This window comes from Macaca thibetana, chromosome 1 (genome assembly GCF_024542745.1).
Source record: "Macaca thibetana thibetana isolate TM-01 chromosome 1, ASM2454274v1, whole genome shotgun sequence".
In the NCBI taxonomy this organism is placed as follows: Eukaryota; Metazoa; Chordata; class Mammalia; order Primates; family Cercopithecidae; genus Macaca; species Macaca thibetana.
Genome location: NC_065578.1, coordinates 38,160,788 through 38,178,527, shown reverse-complemented (window position 1 = coordinate 38,178,527; position 17,740 = coordinate 38,160,788). Strand labels below are relative to the sequence as shown.

The window sequence follows — 17,740 nt, the reverse complement described above, 5'->3', positions numbered from 1 at the left end:
CACCTTCACAACCACATATTCATGCCAAGGCCTAGACCATTCCCTCCACTGCCTCACTGCTTTCCAAGTACTTCCCACAGGATAATCAGAGAGAGGAGGCCTGAGAGATGGGCACGTAATGCTCCATCTATCTTTCTCTCCCACAGGGAAAGTAAAGAAAATTTCCAGCCCTTTGGCAGTTCCTCATTCTTCCTAATAAAGGCAGTATTAAATGAATACTGTTATTACACTTATTAACAATAAGAACAAGAACGAAAACAAGGATCCAGTCCTCTGACAGGTATGAGGACCTCAAAGTACTCCACCTATTCTGGTCCCTGTTTTCCATTTGGGAAACTAACCAACAAAGGCTAGGACAAGTGCTACACTCTGCCCTTCTAGAGGTGACTCAGGCCAGGTCAGTTAGCTTCTTTCCAACCCTGCACTGACCCATGCTCAGGCTGCAGCTCGCCTTGGCTGCTGCTCTGTCTGTGGTGCTTGTGAGCACACGAGTGTTTGTAGTAGGTGTGGAATAAATTTCCTCAAGTTACAAAGATAACTGTACCAGAAGAGCCAAGCCTTCCAGGCACTCTCCCTGCTGGAAACTGGAGCCTCCCACTTCAGTGACAGGTCACCACTAGAGAGCAACGGTCCTGTTAGGATCCTTTCCCATATGTATAGATAATATGGCCAAAAGGTCCTGCATGACTACAAAGGATATCAGAGAGAAATCACCTGGTACCAAAGGGCCACAGGTGGCAGCTCTCTGCCATCTTAGTTGGAGCTGAAGAGGGTCTTGTCTCTGTTAATCCTCTTCCTCACTGACTACATGTCTTTTTAGCATATCTTCTACTGTGAAAATGATAGCTAAATGAGGAGTAATCATCCATTATTTGTTCAACCACTTACACATTCTTTATCATCTTTTGTCATTTGTAATGTGTATTATATACTGTAAATCCCTAGAGGACAGAGGGTTTATGAACTCTCAGTGTTATATACTATATACTACATTCAAAGAGGCTCTTAACAGAGACATTTTTGCTGATGGTGATAACAATAGTACAGGAAGTCTGTATACACAAAGAGGCATGCCCTAAAGTCAACCATTCATGGCAATAGATGAAGCCACAAGCAAGGGACACCCAAGTACACACACACACACACACACACACACACACCCCTCTTGCAGGTTGAGAGACAAATTGTACTGGACAAGCCAAACCAGGGAGTGAAAACAAGATCAAAGATTCTCCAAATTAGTGGAGACATACCTTCCACTCCCCAGTGTGATTCATGGCAAGTTTATCTGATAAGAGTCCAACTTCACAAAATAAGGAGCACAAAACAAGCCACACTGTGGGGAACATGGCAATAAACAACTAAAGATGTGGAATGTGCCAATGGGAAATAACTACATCAATTCTGAGCTGGCCCTAACACATTAGGAAATATCCTCTACAGTGGAAAAAAAAACCAAGCAAGTAGAGGACAAAGGGTAACTAATACTCTTTTTAGATATAAAGGTCAGATAAACTCTGAAGGACACTATCACATCTGAAAGGTGGTGGTTATATTGAACCTGTTAAGGTAATGCAGGTAGGGCTCTGAGTCATGAGAACAAATCTATCTCCTTCATTGCCTGCCTGCCAAAACAAACAAGAAGGAGGCTGCATTTTCCACAGTAGTCCCTCTGTCCAGTCTTGTAAAAACCCAGGTCTTCACAAGCCTAGTGCAAATAGAACTGGGTATACTAACTATGTAACCTTCATGGAAAGCAAAGCTCAAAAATGTTTCTAAGCTCAGCTACCTTGGGGAGAGTAGTAAAGCTAACCTGTTAAGATTAATGAAGAAGCTAAGCCTGGAGTTCACTCTCAAACCAACGAATCCTCCACTATCCATGTCAGATAATGAGATGGGGATTAAAGACCACAAGTGAGGAAAGCCTCTCTCTATGTCAAAAGTCAAGATGTCCTGTCCAAAAGTCAAATTATCTCAACAAAAATATAAGAATTAATTTCTGCGTAGCACTTTGCTAAATGACAAGCAGGAATGCAAGTTCCATATATGCTCCTTCCCAGAGGAGTAGACAATGTTACTGGGGGGCCAAAATACAAGCCAGCCAGAGAACAATACATACAAATAATCGATAATGAAACTGATGCTACATTTTTAGACGAACTACAAGGTCCCCCGGGCCTTTTTTTTTTTTTTTTTTTTTTTTTTTGAGAGAGTCTCACTCTGTTGCCCAGGCTGGAGTGCAGTGGCATGATCTTGGCTCACTGCAAGCTCCACCTCCCAGGTTCACGCCATTCTCCTGCCTCAGCCTCCCAGGTAGCTGGGTCTACAGGCACCTGCCACCACGCCCGGCTAATTTTTTGTATTTTTAGTAGAGATGGGGTTTCACTGTGTTAGCCAGGATGGTCTCGATCTCCTGACCTCGTGATCCGCCAGTCTCAGCCTCCCAAAGTGCTGGGATTACAGGCGTGAGCCACTGTGCCCGGCCCAAGGACCCCTTATTCTTCTGTCAAAACTATGCTGGGAAATTCTGATCCTGGATCAATCTACCTGTCTGCCTTGGAATCTATTACAATCAGGTTGGTGAGTGCTTCTAGGGCTAGAGGGAACACACACACACACACACACACACACACACACACACACACACACCCTTCTCTCCTTCCTCCTGACTCTCAGCAAATAACTTCACCTCCTACTTCATAGAGAGAATATGAGCATCAGGAGAAATCCCCTCAAGTTCCTACACCTCTAACCAACCAACTTAATCACCTGCATTCTTACTTTTTACCCTCTGACCTTTCTGAAAGACACACTTGACTCTAGATCCCATGCTCCATCAATTTTTATCTCCCTTTTTTGAATTTTATTATATCTTCCTTCTCTACTGGCTCTTTCAAAACAGCACTTAAAATAAACATGCTCAAGTCTCTCCTACGTTACAATATATAAACAAAACTCTCCCCACCCTTCACCTGTCTTCCTTCTCTTCCTTCAAAGTCCAAGTTCCAAAGGTCACTGACTCCTCTTCTGCACTTTCCATTCACTTCCCACAACTCCGCTGAAAACGTTCCAGTAACAGTAACCTTTATATCAACATCTATAGTCTTTGTCTTATTTGACCTCTGCATAATCTACACTGTATGTCACACACTCCTTGAAACTCACTTCTCTCCTGTTCCTCTTACCTTTCTGACCACTCTCTTTCTGTGGACAATTTCCTTCAGGAGATCCTCTTACTCTGCTTCTGACACCATTCTCCTGTTGGAGTTCCCCAGAGTTTTTGTCTCGATATACATACACTCCTAAAGCCAGCTCCTTCTCCCCTCCTATGGCTGTGGTTTAATAAGCTAATGACTCTCTCACCCTCTCACCTATCACTCTCCTAAGTTCCATGTTCATTACAACCAACTACCTCCTGGACATCTCTACCTAGCATTCCTCAGAAGCCTCGACCGCAATGTAACCTAAATTAAACTCAGTATCTTCTCCTGGATCAACACTGCCACTACTTCATTGAAAATAACCTTCCTCCTCTTATATTCTCTATTTTAGTTCACGACACGACCCACCCACACAAATACCCAAGCCAGAAACCTGCAAGTCATCCTAGGTTCTTCCCTCTCCCCCTCATACACCACATTCAATTAGTCATCAAAACACATGGATGCTACCCCTTCACATTTCTTGATTTGCCTGCTTTGTTACATTACTACTTTCACAACCTTAGTTTCACTCCCTGCCTAAATTCCTGTGACAGCCTCCTAACTTGTCCACCACTAGTCTTTCCTCCCCGCCCCTACCTTCCTTGGCACTGCTGCCAGAGGAAGAGTACTCCTAAAATGTAAATCTAAGCACAGTCTTCCTTGCCTACTTTTTTTTTGAGACGGAGTCTCGCTCTGTTGCCCTGGCTGGAGTGCAGTGGCACATCTCAGCTCACTGCAAGCTCCACCTCCCGGGTTCACGCCATTCTCCTGCCTCAGCCTCCCGAGTAGCTGGGACTACAGGCGCCTGCCACCACGCCCGGCTAATTTTTTTTTTGTATTTTTAGTAGAGATGGGGTTTCACCATGTTAGCCAGGATGGTCTTGATCTCCTGACCTCGTGATCCACCCGCCTCGTCCTCCCAAAGTGCTGGGATTACAGGCGTGAGCCACCAGGCCCGGCCCCTTGCCTACTTTTATTTAATGGCTCCCAAAAGCCTTTAGGATAAAGTCCAAGCTCTATACAATATGACATACAAAGCCAGTCAACATTTTTGTCCTGTCCACTCTCCCTACCTGATCTCATCTCTCCTTCCCTCACATCCTACGCTCCAACCTTACCAATGCCCAATATTACCCCTCTCAAACTTGCTCATCCCCTTACTTCTGTTCATGCTGCCCAGAATGCTCTTTCCCCAAACGTTTTGCTCGGGGTCCCACATCCTTTAGGTAACAATTCAGGTTTCACTTACTCTTGGATGCCTTCCTGGACACTTTCCCACTCTGGCTATACTGGGTACTCCTCTTCACTACCACAGCACCAGTATTTCTCTAAATGATAGCACTCCCTACAATAGACAGTAACTGTCAGTTTGCCAATATGTTTCCTCCATTAAACAGTAAGATCATAGAGATACAAGGACAATATCTTTGTCGTCTCAGCATGTCGCCTACTCTCTGGTTCATAGTAGACATTCAATAAATATTTATTAACTAAATGAATAAATGGGCCAGGCACGGTGGCTCACGCCTGTAATCCCAGCACTTTGGGAGGCCAAGGCAGATGGATCATGAGGTCAGGAGATCAAGACCATCCTGGCGAACACGGTGAAACCCTGTCTCTACTAAAAACACACAAAAAAATTAGTCGGGCATGGTGGCGGGTGCCTGTAGTCCCAGCTACTCAGGAGGCTGAGGCAGGAGAATGGCATGAACCCGGGGGGCGGAGCTTGCAGTGAGTGGAGATCGCGCCATTGCACTCCAGCCTGGGTGACAGAGCAAGACTCCATCTCAAAAAAAAAAAAAATTAAATGAACAAATGGATCCTCCAAACAAGCCTGCTGACACCCTGGGAGATTAGCAAATCAAGATATAACTGGCCTCCACACAGTGGCTCACACCTGTAATCCCAGCACTTTGGAAGGCCGAGGCAAGCAGATTGCGTGAGCTCAGGAGTTCAAGGCCAGCCTAGGCAACATGGCAAAACCCCATCTCCACAAAAACTAGCCAGGTGTGGTGGTATGTGCCTATAGTCCCAGCTACTTGGGGGGTCAGGTTGGGAGAATCACTTGAGCCTGGGAGATTGAGGCTGCAGTGAGCTATGATCATGCCACTGCACTCCAGCTTGGGTGACAAAGTGAGACCCTGTCTCAAAAAAAAGATAGATAGATAGACAGACAGACAGACAGACAGATAGATAGATAGATATCTCTGAAGATTGCAGAGGGGATTTTTTTTCAATACAGGGATCTCACTATGTTGCCCAGGTTGGCCTCAAACTTCTAGGCTCAAGCAATCCTCCTGTCTCAGTCTCCCGAGTAGCTGAGATTACAGGCCTGAGCTACTGTACTCAGCTCTCAGAGGGGATTTAAGGGTATTTCTTATGCAATTCTTGCCAGGTATTTATTCCTGGAAACATACAATGAAAGCTGTCCAGAGAATGGGTAGAATAGGTGGACTGGGGGATTCAGCATTGCTAATTTAAATGAGAAGTAAAGGCTAAGAAATACAACCTTGAGTTACAGTTCAAATGCACAGCCCTATCTAAGAAGTTCAGAAAGAGTAAAAGTTTTTTGTTTTTTTTTTTTTTGAGACAGAGTCTCACTCTGTTGCCCTGGCTGGAGTGCAGTGGCCCAATCTCAGCTCACTGCAAGCTCCACCTCCTGGGTTCCAGCAATTCTCCTGCCTCAGCCTCCCAAGTAGCTGGGACTACAGGCACGCACCACCACACCCGGCTAATTTTTGGCCCAATAGGTTTTCACCATATTGGTCAGGCTGGTCTCAAACTCCTGACCTTGTGATCCACCCGCCTCGACCTCCCAAAGTGCTGGGATTACAGGCATGAGTGTGCCAGGCCACAGTAAAATCTTTAAAAGATTTTTATTAAAGAAGTAAGATGTAATCCCAGCATTTTGGGAGGCCGACGCGGGCGGATCACTTGAGGCCAGGAGTTCGAGACCAGTGAACACGGCGAAACCCTGTCTCTACTAAAAATACAAAAATTAGTCAGGCGTGGTGGTGCAAGCCCGTGGTCCCAGCTACCCGAATGGCTGAGGCACAAGAATTACTTGAACCTGGGAGACAGAGGAGGCTGCATTAAGCCAAGATCGCACCACTGCACTCCAGCCCAGACAGCAGAGCAAGACTTTGTCACAAAAAAAAGAAGAGAACTTTGTTCTAGAAAAGTCCTGGGATGAGGGGTAATTATTTTTCAAGGCAAATCTTCTAGAAAAGAATTAGCAATGTTAGTATCTAAACTTAATTCCCTGTACCTGCCCAAAATGTTCTCAAATATGACCCTCTCTTCTTTAACAGTCATCCCTAGAGCTGGGCGTAGTCCCAGTTTCTAAGAAGGCTGAAGCAGGAGGATCGCTTGAGTCCAGGAGTTTGAGGCTACAGTGAGCTATCATCACCCCACTATACTCCAGCCTGGGCAACAGAGCAAGACCCTATCTCAAAAAAATTTAAAAATCCCAAAAAAGTAATCCCTTAATCTAACTTCATGACTCAATTACAATGCGGCTTCCCAGAGAGTAGATTTCCACTGTCATCCATAATTTACATAACCTCTTCAGTAATCCTGCCTGTCACATAAAATTCAAATTCTTCCTACTAGCATTCCGGATCTTCCTCTCCCTACCCCTAATCTCAATATCATTCTTTCAGTGTTTCTAAGTGTCTCACCCATCTCCCTAATACCACTTTCCCCATCATAGTATCTGCTTATAGGTACTAGTAGAATATAGTGCACACAGTGAGCTTATTCATGGTTGTTGACTGACTAAAAAGCACAGAAAAAAAAAAATCACTTCCTATATGTCTTAATCCAACATGTTCCTGCAGGTTGAAAACTATAAACTCCAAAAGACACTTCAAGCAAGCCCTTTCTTTTCATCAACACAAAGGAATTGTGTTTATTGTTCTGAATAAAAATCACTACAGAAATTTGCCATGGTAAGAGGGGATCCAACGATACATCTGGCAATGCTCTTGCCTAAAAGAAAGATGCTGACTGACCAATTATTTAATGAGTCTTAGGTGACTACTCATCATCCCTGATAATTGGAACATTCCTGATGGTTGACACATGGTCATATAGAAGAAAGCAATTTTGAACAGAGAAAAATAAAAGCTTGTGCCCAATGAAAGCAGACTTACACTATAACACAATTTTAGGTAGCCACAGCAAGTGGAGGATATAAGATCCCAGGCAAGCAAAAAAGATCCCATCCTTGGCCAGGAACGGTGGCTCACGCTTATAATCCCAGCAGTTTGGAAGGCCAAGGTGGGTGGATCACCTGAGGTCAGGAGTTCGAGACCAGCCCGGCCAACTTCGCGAAACTCCACCTCTACCAAAAATACAAAAATTAGCCGGGCATGGTGGTACATGCCTGTAGTCCCAGCTACTTGGGAGGCTAAAGCAGAAGAATGGCTTGAACCCAGGAGGCGGAGGCTGTAGTGAGCTCAGATTGCGCCACTGTACTCCAGCCTTGGTGACACAGTAAGACTCCATCTAGAAAAAAAAAAAGTCCCATCCTTGCGCATTCCATTCTCTCCCAAGCATCTACCTGTTTGTCAGCTTGCCTCTCCATCTCCTGCCCCCACACATCCCCCACCCAAAAACCACAGAAAGCATATTATCTAAAGCTCTGTATACTTTCCTGTATTGTTTACAATTTTCCACATTAATATATGTTCATAATATGAAAAGAAATTATTTAAAAATATAAATCAAAGTCCATGTCTCTAAAAATAACATATGCACTGATATGCTCGCCCCTTCTCTCAAGAGAAATCCCCTACCAATTAACCCACATACATAAGAAGTATAAAAAGTCCCTACACTAAAAGAGCATAAAACTTCATTACGGAAACACAGCAGTCCCAGCTATTTGGGAGACTGAGACAGGAGGATCACGAGTCCAGGAGTTCGAGCCTACAGTGAGCTATGATCACGCCACTGCACTCCAGCCTGGATGACAGAGGAAAGATTAATTTTAGAGTAATCAGAGAAAGCCGCATGAAGAACGCAGGTTTCATGCTTGGCTTTAATAAAAAAGAGATAAGCTGGGCACAGTGGCTCACACTTGTATCCCAGCACTTTGGGAGGGTGAGGCAGGAGGATCACTTGAACCCAGGAACTGGAGACCATCCTGGGCAATACAGGGAGATCTCAACTCTGAAAGAAAAAAATAAATAAATAAATAAACACACACACACACACACACACACACACACACACACACATACACATACACACACACACACATATATTTAAAATTAGCCAGGCATGGTGGCACACACCTGTAGTCCCAGCTACTCAAGAGGCTGAGGTGAGAGGATCACTTGAGCCCAAGAAGTCGAGGCTATAGTGAGCCATAATCACACCATTGCACTCCAGCCTGGGCAACAGAGCAACCCTGTCTCAAAAAAAAAAAAAAAAAATAGATAAATAAGAAATAAGATTTGAATGCTGGGTGCGGTGGTTCACACCCATAATCCTAGCACTTTGGGAGGCCAAGGCAGGCGGATCACAAGGTCAGGAATTCGAGACCAGTTTAACCAACGTGGCAAACCCCATCCCTATTAAAAAATACAAAAATTAGCCAAGCGTGGTGGCATGCACCTGTAATCCCAGCTACTCAGGAGGCTGAGGCAGGAGAATCACTTGAACCCAGGAGGTGGAGGTTGCAGTGAGCTGAGATCATGCCACTGCACTCTAGCCTGGGCAACACAGCTAGACTCTGTCTCAAAAAAACAAAACAAAACAAAACAAAGATTTAATAATCAGGAAGGGAGAGGGCATTCCTGGAAAAGAGAATGTAAACAAAGGCACAGGACCCAAGGGGAAGGGTTGCTAAGCTCAGCCCAAATGGAGAAGAGAACTGTGTTAGGCGGTAACTGTTGGTATAGTTGGGTGTGCAGAGTAAGTCAAATTATGAAAAGCCCTGAAAGAGACAAAGAATAAGAGATTCATTCTAATTTACTTCAGGAACTGAGAAGCTCTGGAAGAAAAAAATATTTCATTAGAAATAACAAACTAGTTACTTTCAGAAGATACACACCTGAAATCCCAGTGTTTTGGGAGGCCAGGGCAAGAGGATGGCTTGAAGCCAGGAATTCCAGACTAGCCTAGAAAACATTGCTAGACCCCATCTCTATGAAATAAAATATAATAATTAGCTGGGCATGGTGGCATGCACCTTTAATCCTAGCTACTCGGGAAGCTGAGATAGGAGGATCACTTGAGCCCAGGAGTTCGAGGTTAGAGTGAGCTACAATGGTACCACTGCACTCCAGCATGGGTGACCCTGTCTCCAAAAAATTGGAATAAACATTCTTAGATACCACAAGCCATTTACCAGGCCAGAAAATTAGTAAATGCCACCAGTAGAAGCCAGACAAGAGAGGCTTCAATTCCAGTCAAAACCATGAGAGTAAAAGCAGGAGCTCTCGCATTCCATACAACCTAGTCACAACATGGCTCAATATATAATTATCAGAAGCTGAAAGGGCCAACCTTACTTAGAAAAAGGAGTAGAAAGACTGGGTGTTTTCAAGAACATTGAGAAAACACAACAGACTCCTTACAATCTATAATTGTTTATTTGTGACTTTTGATCTTGGGATATTTCTGTTCTCAGATGTGCACTCTGAAGTATTCTTTCCATCGTAGATCTCTTAAACCTGGAATTGGCACTGAAAAATACCAGGATAATAGGCTTAAGCTGGTGCATTTCCCTGGTTTGTATTATGTCACTTGCCAACAAGCTCAAGACAAGGCAGTAGCTCCCATAAGCACTGTTAGCACATGGACACATTTTATTATTTCAACAGCATGAACGTGGCCAAAACTTGTGATTTCCCAGCAGACGGACTTGACTCACTTTCTGAATTAACAGTGTTCATGTCCAGAAGTAGCAATTACTCTTTTGTTCTGGCTAAAAACTATCCACTCCAACTCTAGGACTTTGTTCTAAAAAGGAACTTAAAAACTGAGTGTAGGCCAGGCACAGTGGCTCAAGCCTGTAATCTCAGCACTTTGGGAGGCCAAGGCGGGATGATCACTTGAGGCCAGGGGTTTGAGACCAGCCTGGGCAACGTAGTGAGACCTTGTCTCTTCAAAATATTTAAAAATCGGTACTTGGGAGGCTTGAGGTGGGAAGATCACTTGAGCTTGGGAGGTGGAGGCTGCAGTGAGCCCTGATCTCACCACACTGCACTCTAGCCTGGGCAACAAAGCAAGATTCTGTCTCAAAAAAAAAAAAAAAAAAAAAAAAAAAATTCCATTAAAAAGGATAAATAAGCTGAATCTACATATAACCAAGAGGTCGCTTCAGAGCATTACTTAGGTAAACAATCCCAAATCCTCAGCCCATAATTTCCAATCACTGTGTTAACAAAATTTCATCATTTTGTACCACATTATTTTTGTATGAAAATTTCGATGTGACTTATATATCATAAAACTTCTCCCATAATAAGGGAAAAAGAAATTCTCCACAGTTCAGAGATCTGGAAATGTGTGTCACTTAAAGCGTGTGACTATACTTCAGAAACTAAAACTAACAACAATAATGATACTAACAAAGCATTTTCACAATCATCTCACTTAACCCAAGTCATCTGCTGTGATTTTAAAACTTTCTTCTGTGATACAATGTGAAACCTTCACCCAGAAATCTGGAGCCTGGCTCTCAGACAGTAATTTTAAGTCTGTATGCCTAAATTTACTCATCTGTGTAATACTATCCTTCAGGATATAACATATAAAGCTTAAATAAGATATAAATGCAACGTTTTTCTAAACATTAAAGGACCCTTCTGGTAGGAGATAGAAAAAAAAAAGAAAAGGAGAGAAAAGAGTTAAAAAATAAAATAGGCCAGGCGCGGAGGCTCACGCCTGTAATCCCAGCACTTTGGGAGGCCGAGGCAGGCGGATCACAAGCTCAGGAGTTCAAGACAAGCCTGGCCAACGTGGTGAAACCCCGTCTCTACTAAAAAAAAAAAATACAGAAAAAATTAGCCAGGCATGGTGGCGTGCACCTCTAATAGCACCAGCTATTCAGGAGGCTGAGACAGGAGAATTGCTTGAACCTGGGAGGCAGAGGTTGCAGCGAGCCGAGATCATGCCACTGCACCCCAGCCTAGGCAACAGAGCAATATTCCATTTCAAAATAAAATAAAGTAAAATAAAATGAAACATTAAAGGACTAATATACACCCAGAGCTCATTTATAGTCTCATGAATCCCAAGAAGTTAGTATTATCATCCCTATTATAACAAATGAGAAACCCAAAAGATCAGAGAAACTTTTCCAAGGTCACACAGTAGAAGTTAACTGGCATAAACTAGGACTGGAGCCCAAAACTGAAGAAATCCAAAGCACAGTCTTTCTACAATATCAATTTTGTATGTTAAGTAATATGCAGACTCTTCACTCGTAGCCCTCTGTGCAGTAAGTTTTGTAAGTTATTTTCTGCACTAGGATAAATGAAAATTAGTCCTAACTAGCTTCACATAACCCACAACACCTAGTGAGAAATCTGAATTTTATAAGTACCGGATAGATGTTACCAATGTCGAAATGTGAATGTTCTTTTTTATTCCTAGCCCAGCCCAGCAAGTAAAGACTATTTAGCCCTTAAAGCTTTGTGAAAACCAAAGTCTAATTCCGTCTGAACCAACCACCATCAACCAAGTATGCTGGTTATTAACCACCTCTTTAAAACCTAAAACTATGCTCATATGTAACCTGCTTCTTCAGTAGAGTTGGTCTCTATCTTAGGAGAAGAATAAAATGCTGGTTCTCCTACCTCCTCAACTATTCCCTCTTAATTTCCTCTGGTGTTCATAAGGACCTCAAGCCACAGAGAAGAAAATTTTGTGACCGGCCGGTACCATCTGGATGAAATATTCCTTGAACTGATTCACTTCTCTTTTGTTTCCTTATTTACAAAGCAACCATCTGATTAGTAACTCAACTTCATAAGCACTTTGGTACTAGAAGAGGGTGCCACGGAGACCAATATAAATATTCTAACCACTGGACAGGTGTTCTCTTATTATGAATTAATAAAATTGGCATCCTAATTGTTGGTTTTTTTATTTTTTGAGACTGAGTTTCGCTCTTGTCATCTAGGCTGGAGTGCAATGGCGCCATCTTGGCTCACTGCAACCTCTGCCTCCTAGGTTCAAGTGGTTCTCCTACCTCAGCCTCCCGAGTAGCTGGGATTACAAGCACACGCCACCACACCCGGCCAATTTTTGTATTTTTAGTAGAGACAGGGTTTCACCATGTTGGCCAGGCTGGTCTGGAACTCCTGACCTCAGGTGATCTGCCTACCTCAGCCTCCCAAAGTGTTGGGATTACAGGCGAGAGCCACCGTGCCCAGCCTTTGTTCCTTTTCCAAAACCTTCAATGTCTCCCTCACTGCCCATGGATTAAAGTCAAAAAAGAATCTTTACAAGCTAGACCCTGGATTATTTACAGTATCATGTGCTCCCACCAAAACTCTAGCCCTTTAGTGGCACCCAACTACTCTCACTCCTTAAGTCCTTCCATTCACTATCACACCTGCATACCTTTGCATGTGCTATTTACTTCCTCTGCCTTCTCCCCAGCCCACCCTCTCTTCTATCGAGCTAAATCCTATTCATCCTTAAAAGCCTCGCTGGCTGGGCATGGTGGCTCACGCCTGCAATCCCAACACTTTGGGAGGCTGAGGCAGGTGGATCACCTGACGTCAGGAGTTCGAGACTAGCCTGGCCAACATGGTGAAATCTTGTCTCTACTAAAAATACAAAAATCAGCCGGGTGTGGTGGCGGGCGCCTGTAATCCCAGCTACTATGGAGGCTGACGCAGGAGAATCACTTTAACCCGGGAGGTGGAGGCTGCAGTGAGCCGAGATCTCACCACTGCCCTCCAGCCTGGGCGGCAGAGTGAGATTCCATCTCAAAACAAAATCAAAAACAAAAAAACAAAAAACAAAAACCCTCTCATGTCACCTCCTTTGTCAAATCTCCCAGGTAAACCCAAATAGGGCTTCAGCCTTCCTCTTGCTTCCATAGTATCTCTGTTCTAGCACTTATCACAGTATCATAACTACTTGTTTGCGAGTACCTTTCCCTTACCAGATGTGAATAACCAAGGGCAAAAACCAGATCTCATTCAGAATTCTGGCATCTAACATTGTGTCACCTCTAAGACAGATTTTAATGGCTGTCAGCGAATTGGGGAAATGAAGGATATACCCTGGTTCTCTTGGTTGCTGCCCGCTCTGAAATGTTAGAATCCAGCGTTATTATCTAATGCCTCCTGTTTACTGGCCAGCTATCTGAAAGAACCTTTGGGACATTTAGGAAATAAGGGAGAGCATTTATTTCCATGCTGAATCATCTAATCCTGCCAAGACCATGCTCACTGCCACCACACAGAAAAAAAAATAGTTGCCAAGCACAGTTCTGGAAAACCCATACTTGACTACCATTCCTAATACAGCTGCACTACATACACACAGCTCTGCTTCCCTCACACTCCAAATACATTACTGCCCTTCTCACCTTGGCCCTTGGGGCAGTTTAGGCAGCTGAAAATTTTAGCTCTCCTTCTGCATATAAAAATCCTGCTTCAGTCTGTAGAATGAATTAATAGCAGCAGAGAGAGATCCAAGTAATGTGGGGACCAGCCAATAAGGGTCTAGAACACCCCATCATCATCAGTATTTCCCTCTCTCTTTCCAAAACCAATACTTGGCATGATCTTCACAAACTCCTTCCCCTGGTCACTCTATAGATTCCAGTTCACTCCTCTGCTTAGACAAACTGTTCTCCTATTAAGGTAGTACGGGGATTTCTAAGTCTGAAAAATGCAGGAATTCCATAAGCAAAGTAACAAAGGCCCGGATGCTAAGCCACTCTGACTTCCCAGTGAGAATGGTGCAGTGAGGGGAAGAGAGATCGTTCTGCACGGATCACAAGAGCAGACTGCACGACCACCTTATACAACTCGAGTTACTTTACTTTAGGCAACCATTTTTAACTCATTCCTCCCCTCAAGAAAGAGACCTGTATCTGGGAAGGATTAAGTTCCTACACACCTGATCAAGGTCCTTCAGAGGAAAGCCAAACTGAGTGAGACAGCTAAAAAAAACTGAACAAAAGAGGTCTCTCCTGGAACAAGGCCTACTGCCTCCTTCTTTCCCAGCCTCATTTGCTAGGAGTCCAACTTCCTTTCCGCTGGGGGTCACCAGCACTACCATCCAGTGAGGTGCTGAGATTTCTTCACCTATTTTGGGCCTTAATTCTGCTCGTTTGAAGCTGTCACAGCCCGAGACGGTCCTAATGTATCTCCTCTCTCTGAAGAGAGCAGTGTTACTCAAAAGCCTGCAAAGGAAACTTAATGGAACCATTCACTGAGCAGCATTTTTTCAATGAAGTTCAGCAGCACAATCTAACCTCTTTGTGCTCTGAAATGAACCACATTTCTTAAAAGAAAGACCACAGGGGGTTGACAGAAAACTTGCTGCAGGCAGGAAAAGCTGGACAGTTTACAGGAGCTGATGCAGAGGGAACAAGTAGAAACCCTAGTAGGTCCTTTTTCGCATTTCATCTCTATTTTTTTTCCTGCTGCATTCCCAAGCAGAGTTCCAATGCCACAAGAAAAAAAAAAAAAGGGAGGGGGGGCGCCTTACAGCTTCTTCATTAGTTTCCCTTCACTGGGTAGGTGCTGTAAACAAGTATGCTGGGCTCAGTCATAGGGGCTGAAGTTTTCTCTCCTTCAGATAAAAAGAAACTAAGGGCCTAGTCACAAGGGCCCGAGCTAAATAAAATGGGGAAAAGTGCTGCCTGTGTCGTTTCTGGGAAAATCTCCCCGTCTGTGGATAGGATAACTGCCACCCAAAGCAAAATCCCAGAACTGGATGTTAAAGATCAAGGCAAGGGCCTCCCAAGGCCACGCATCCCTGGCTGCCACTCAGGGGCACCTACAGCAGTTAGGGAAATGCAGTTCACAGGCCCTCTGCCTGTCAAAACTTTCTCCCCATACACCCAAGGCGCAGATTAGGCATTAACTTGCACAAGTGTCTCGCAAGAGAGCCTTCAGGGCTGAAATCCGAGCTCCAAGGCAAATCTTTATGTTGGAGGAAAAAAACAAATAGACCCCTGCCTCCAGCAGGCCCAGACCCCCGGGGAGATGGGGGTCGGGGAAGGCCTCGCCACCAAATCCTGCACACTCACCCACACCGCTGCCCACCCCACCCCGAAGACACCAAGGTGCTTCCCAACCTCAGCTTCCACGCGACTCATCCGAGACTCAGGGAGACAAAAGAGGGCGAAGGAGAGACTCTCCGCGGGCACACAGAGGTCCGAGCGCCTCTGGGAGGAAGCTCGCACCCAGAGCAGATCGGGTGGTTTCTCCCGCGCCCAACTCCTCCTCCTCCTCCCCAGCAACTCCCCACGGCGGCCGGTCTCCGGGCCAGCGCCTTGTCTCGCCTCCTTCCAGCTGGGGCCGGATAATAGGGCAAATCATGTAACTGGCGCTCTGAGCGCGCCGACTGCCCCGGGAGCGGGTTCCGAAGGCTCATCTCAACTCTGTAAATAAACTGGCCCCGAGAAGCAGCAGCTCAGGGCCAAGCCCCGCGCGGTGGGTGCGACCCCGCCCGGCCGCCCCACCTGCAGCGGCCGAGCCGACCGGTACCGAAGGCCACGCCGCGCCGGCCCGCGGGCCTCAGCGCCGGCCAGTCCCCGGCCCTACCTTTGTAGCGCTCCAGCACATCCTCGTACGCCTGCACGAACTCCTTCTCCTGGCTGCGGTTGGCCGGCTGCTGACCCGGCACGTAGCCGGCCATGGCCGCCCGCACCGCGTTCTCCCCGAGCCCCGGGGGCTGCCGGTTCCAGGCCCGCGCGCTGAGGCGGCGGCGGCGGCGGCCCCAGCCTCGGCCCTTTGTGCGTATCAGAGGCGGCGACGGCGCCCTTGCTCTCCGCTGTCCGCCCGCCTCGCCCGGCCCGGCAGTCGCGCTTCGCTCCTCAGTCCGCTCGCACCCGGCCCGCTCGCGCTCCGCCGGTCCCGGCTAGCGTTTCCGCCTCCCCACCCCTCGGCTCCGCTCCTCCCTCAGCCCGCCCCGGCGCGGCGGCGGCGGCGGCGGCGGGCGGCGGCAGCGGCTCCTCCTGTCAGGAGCGCCAGGCCCGGCCCGTTCCCCGCCCCCTCTCCCCGCCGCCTCCGGGGCCCGGCGAGTCCTCGGCCCCAGGCTGCGGCCGGCTGGGCCCGGGCTGCCCACACGGGTCCCTCAGGGGCTGCCGATCCCCGCCCGGCCCGGACTGGGGCCCGAGCCGAGGGGCGCGAGAGGCCGGCCCACGCGGGAGTCCGGCTGGGTAAGAGGCCCGCGCGTCAGAATGAAAGGCTAGGCCGGCCGAACGGCAGGGAGACCCGGGCCGGCTCCACAGAGCGGGCGGGAGCCCCAGTCAACGCTGACTTACGCCGCCGGGAGCGGGACAAAGGAGGGAGCCCCCTGGCTGGATAGAAACCCAGCGGGGCCTGTGCGGCTGCTGGAGAAGGACCTGGAGAAGCTGAAGGGAAAGCAGAGGGCAAAAGACCACAATGCCTCAGATCCCAGGGCTAGACGCGGTCAGAACCAGGACAAGGGCAAGATCCAGACAGGGCTGCAGTGTGGGCCCGGAGGACACTGAGCCCACAAAGAATCCCGGGAACAAAGGGTTTTCCAGAAACAGAAGAAGCTGAACGAGAAGTGACGGGGCAGATCCAGCACCATGAAGTAAACCAGGCCAAGGAGCCAGAACCTGAGAAATGACAACCCAGGGAGGCACGAAAACAGGATTCTGACTGCACCATGGGGTGAATAAGAGGAGAGACTGGGAGACATAAATCTGTGGGGGATAGACCCTCCAGGATTATTAAACTGTGACAGCCATCTGAACAGAGAGACAGAGATCAAAAGGGAGAAATGTGGGAACCTGAGACAGAACCAGGACTGTTAGGGAACAAAGAAAGGGCTCTGGAGCATAGCTGGTCAGGGAAGAAAAGGGGAAGCCAATTATTCTTTGTCATCAGGGGAAAGGAAAGAGTAAAGAAAGGAAACTGGAAAATATGGGTAGGGATTTATTGGGGCCCATTTTGAGGACAGAGCTCCCAACATCATTTGATCCAACATTCAGTTGTGTATCATTCAATCCCAATATTCATGGAGTGCGCCAGAGCCATGAGCAGTGAATGAAGAACTCTGGTCAATGTAGGTGACACGTTGTGCCCTCCACCCCCATTCAGCCTTTATCCTCCCCTGTTAACTTGATTTCTCAGGAGGTCTGGAGAGGTGGTTGTGGGTAAGAAGTTACACTGGCTGATCTCACAATAAGGGCAAATTAGCAAGTAAAAAAAGAATTCATGCAACACTGAGCAGCCAAAATTGGGACTTAGGCTTCCATTCCAGTTCCCATTCTCAAGAGTTTGAAGGAGAAACTTCTTAACCCCAGGCTAGGGAAGGTGTCTTTGTACCTCGTGAGTAGTGCCAAGTATTTTGGTCAA

The 17,740-nt window shown here is 46.6% G+C and overlaps 2 protein-coding genes across 3 annotated transcripts in view; one reads left to right on the top strand and one right to left on the bottom strand.

Annotated features, from left to right (window-relative positions):
* Positions 1-16,299, bottom strand: part of MACF1 (microtubule actin crosslinking factor 1) — a 387,658-nt gene extending 371,359 nt beyond the window's left edge. For both annotated transcript variants that reach the window (XM_050797094.1, XM_050797116.1), the window contains exon 1: positions 15,956-16,299. In XM_050797094.1, coding sequence (XP_050653051.1) covers positions 15,956-16,049 — 94 coding nt within the window. In that variant the 5' untranslated portion in view covers positions 16,050-16,299. The remainder of the gene's footprint in view (positions 1-15,955) is intronic.
* The window catches only part of MYCBP (MYC binding protein), a 657,065-nt gene that overhangs the window by 382,736 nt on the left and 256,589 nt on the right, over positions 1-17,740 (top strand). The window lies entirely within an intron of this gene.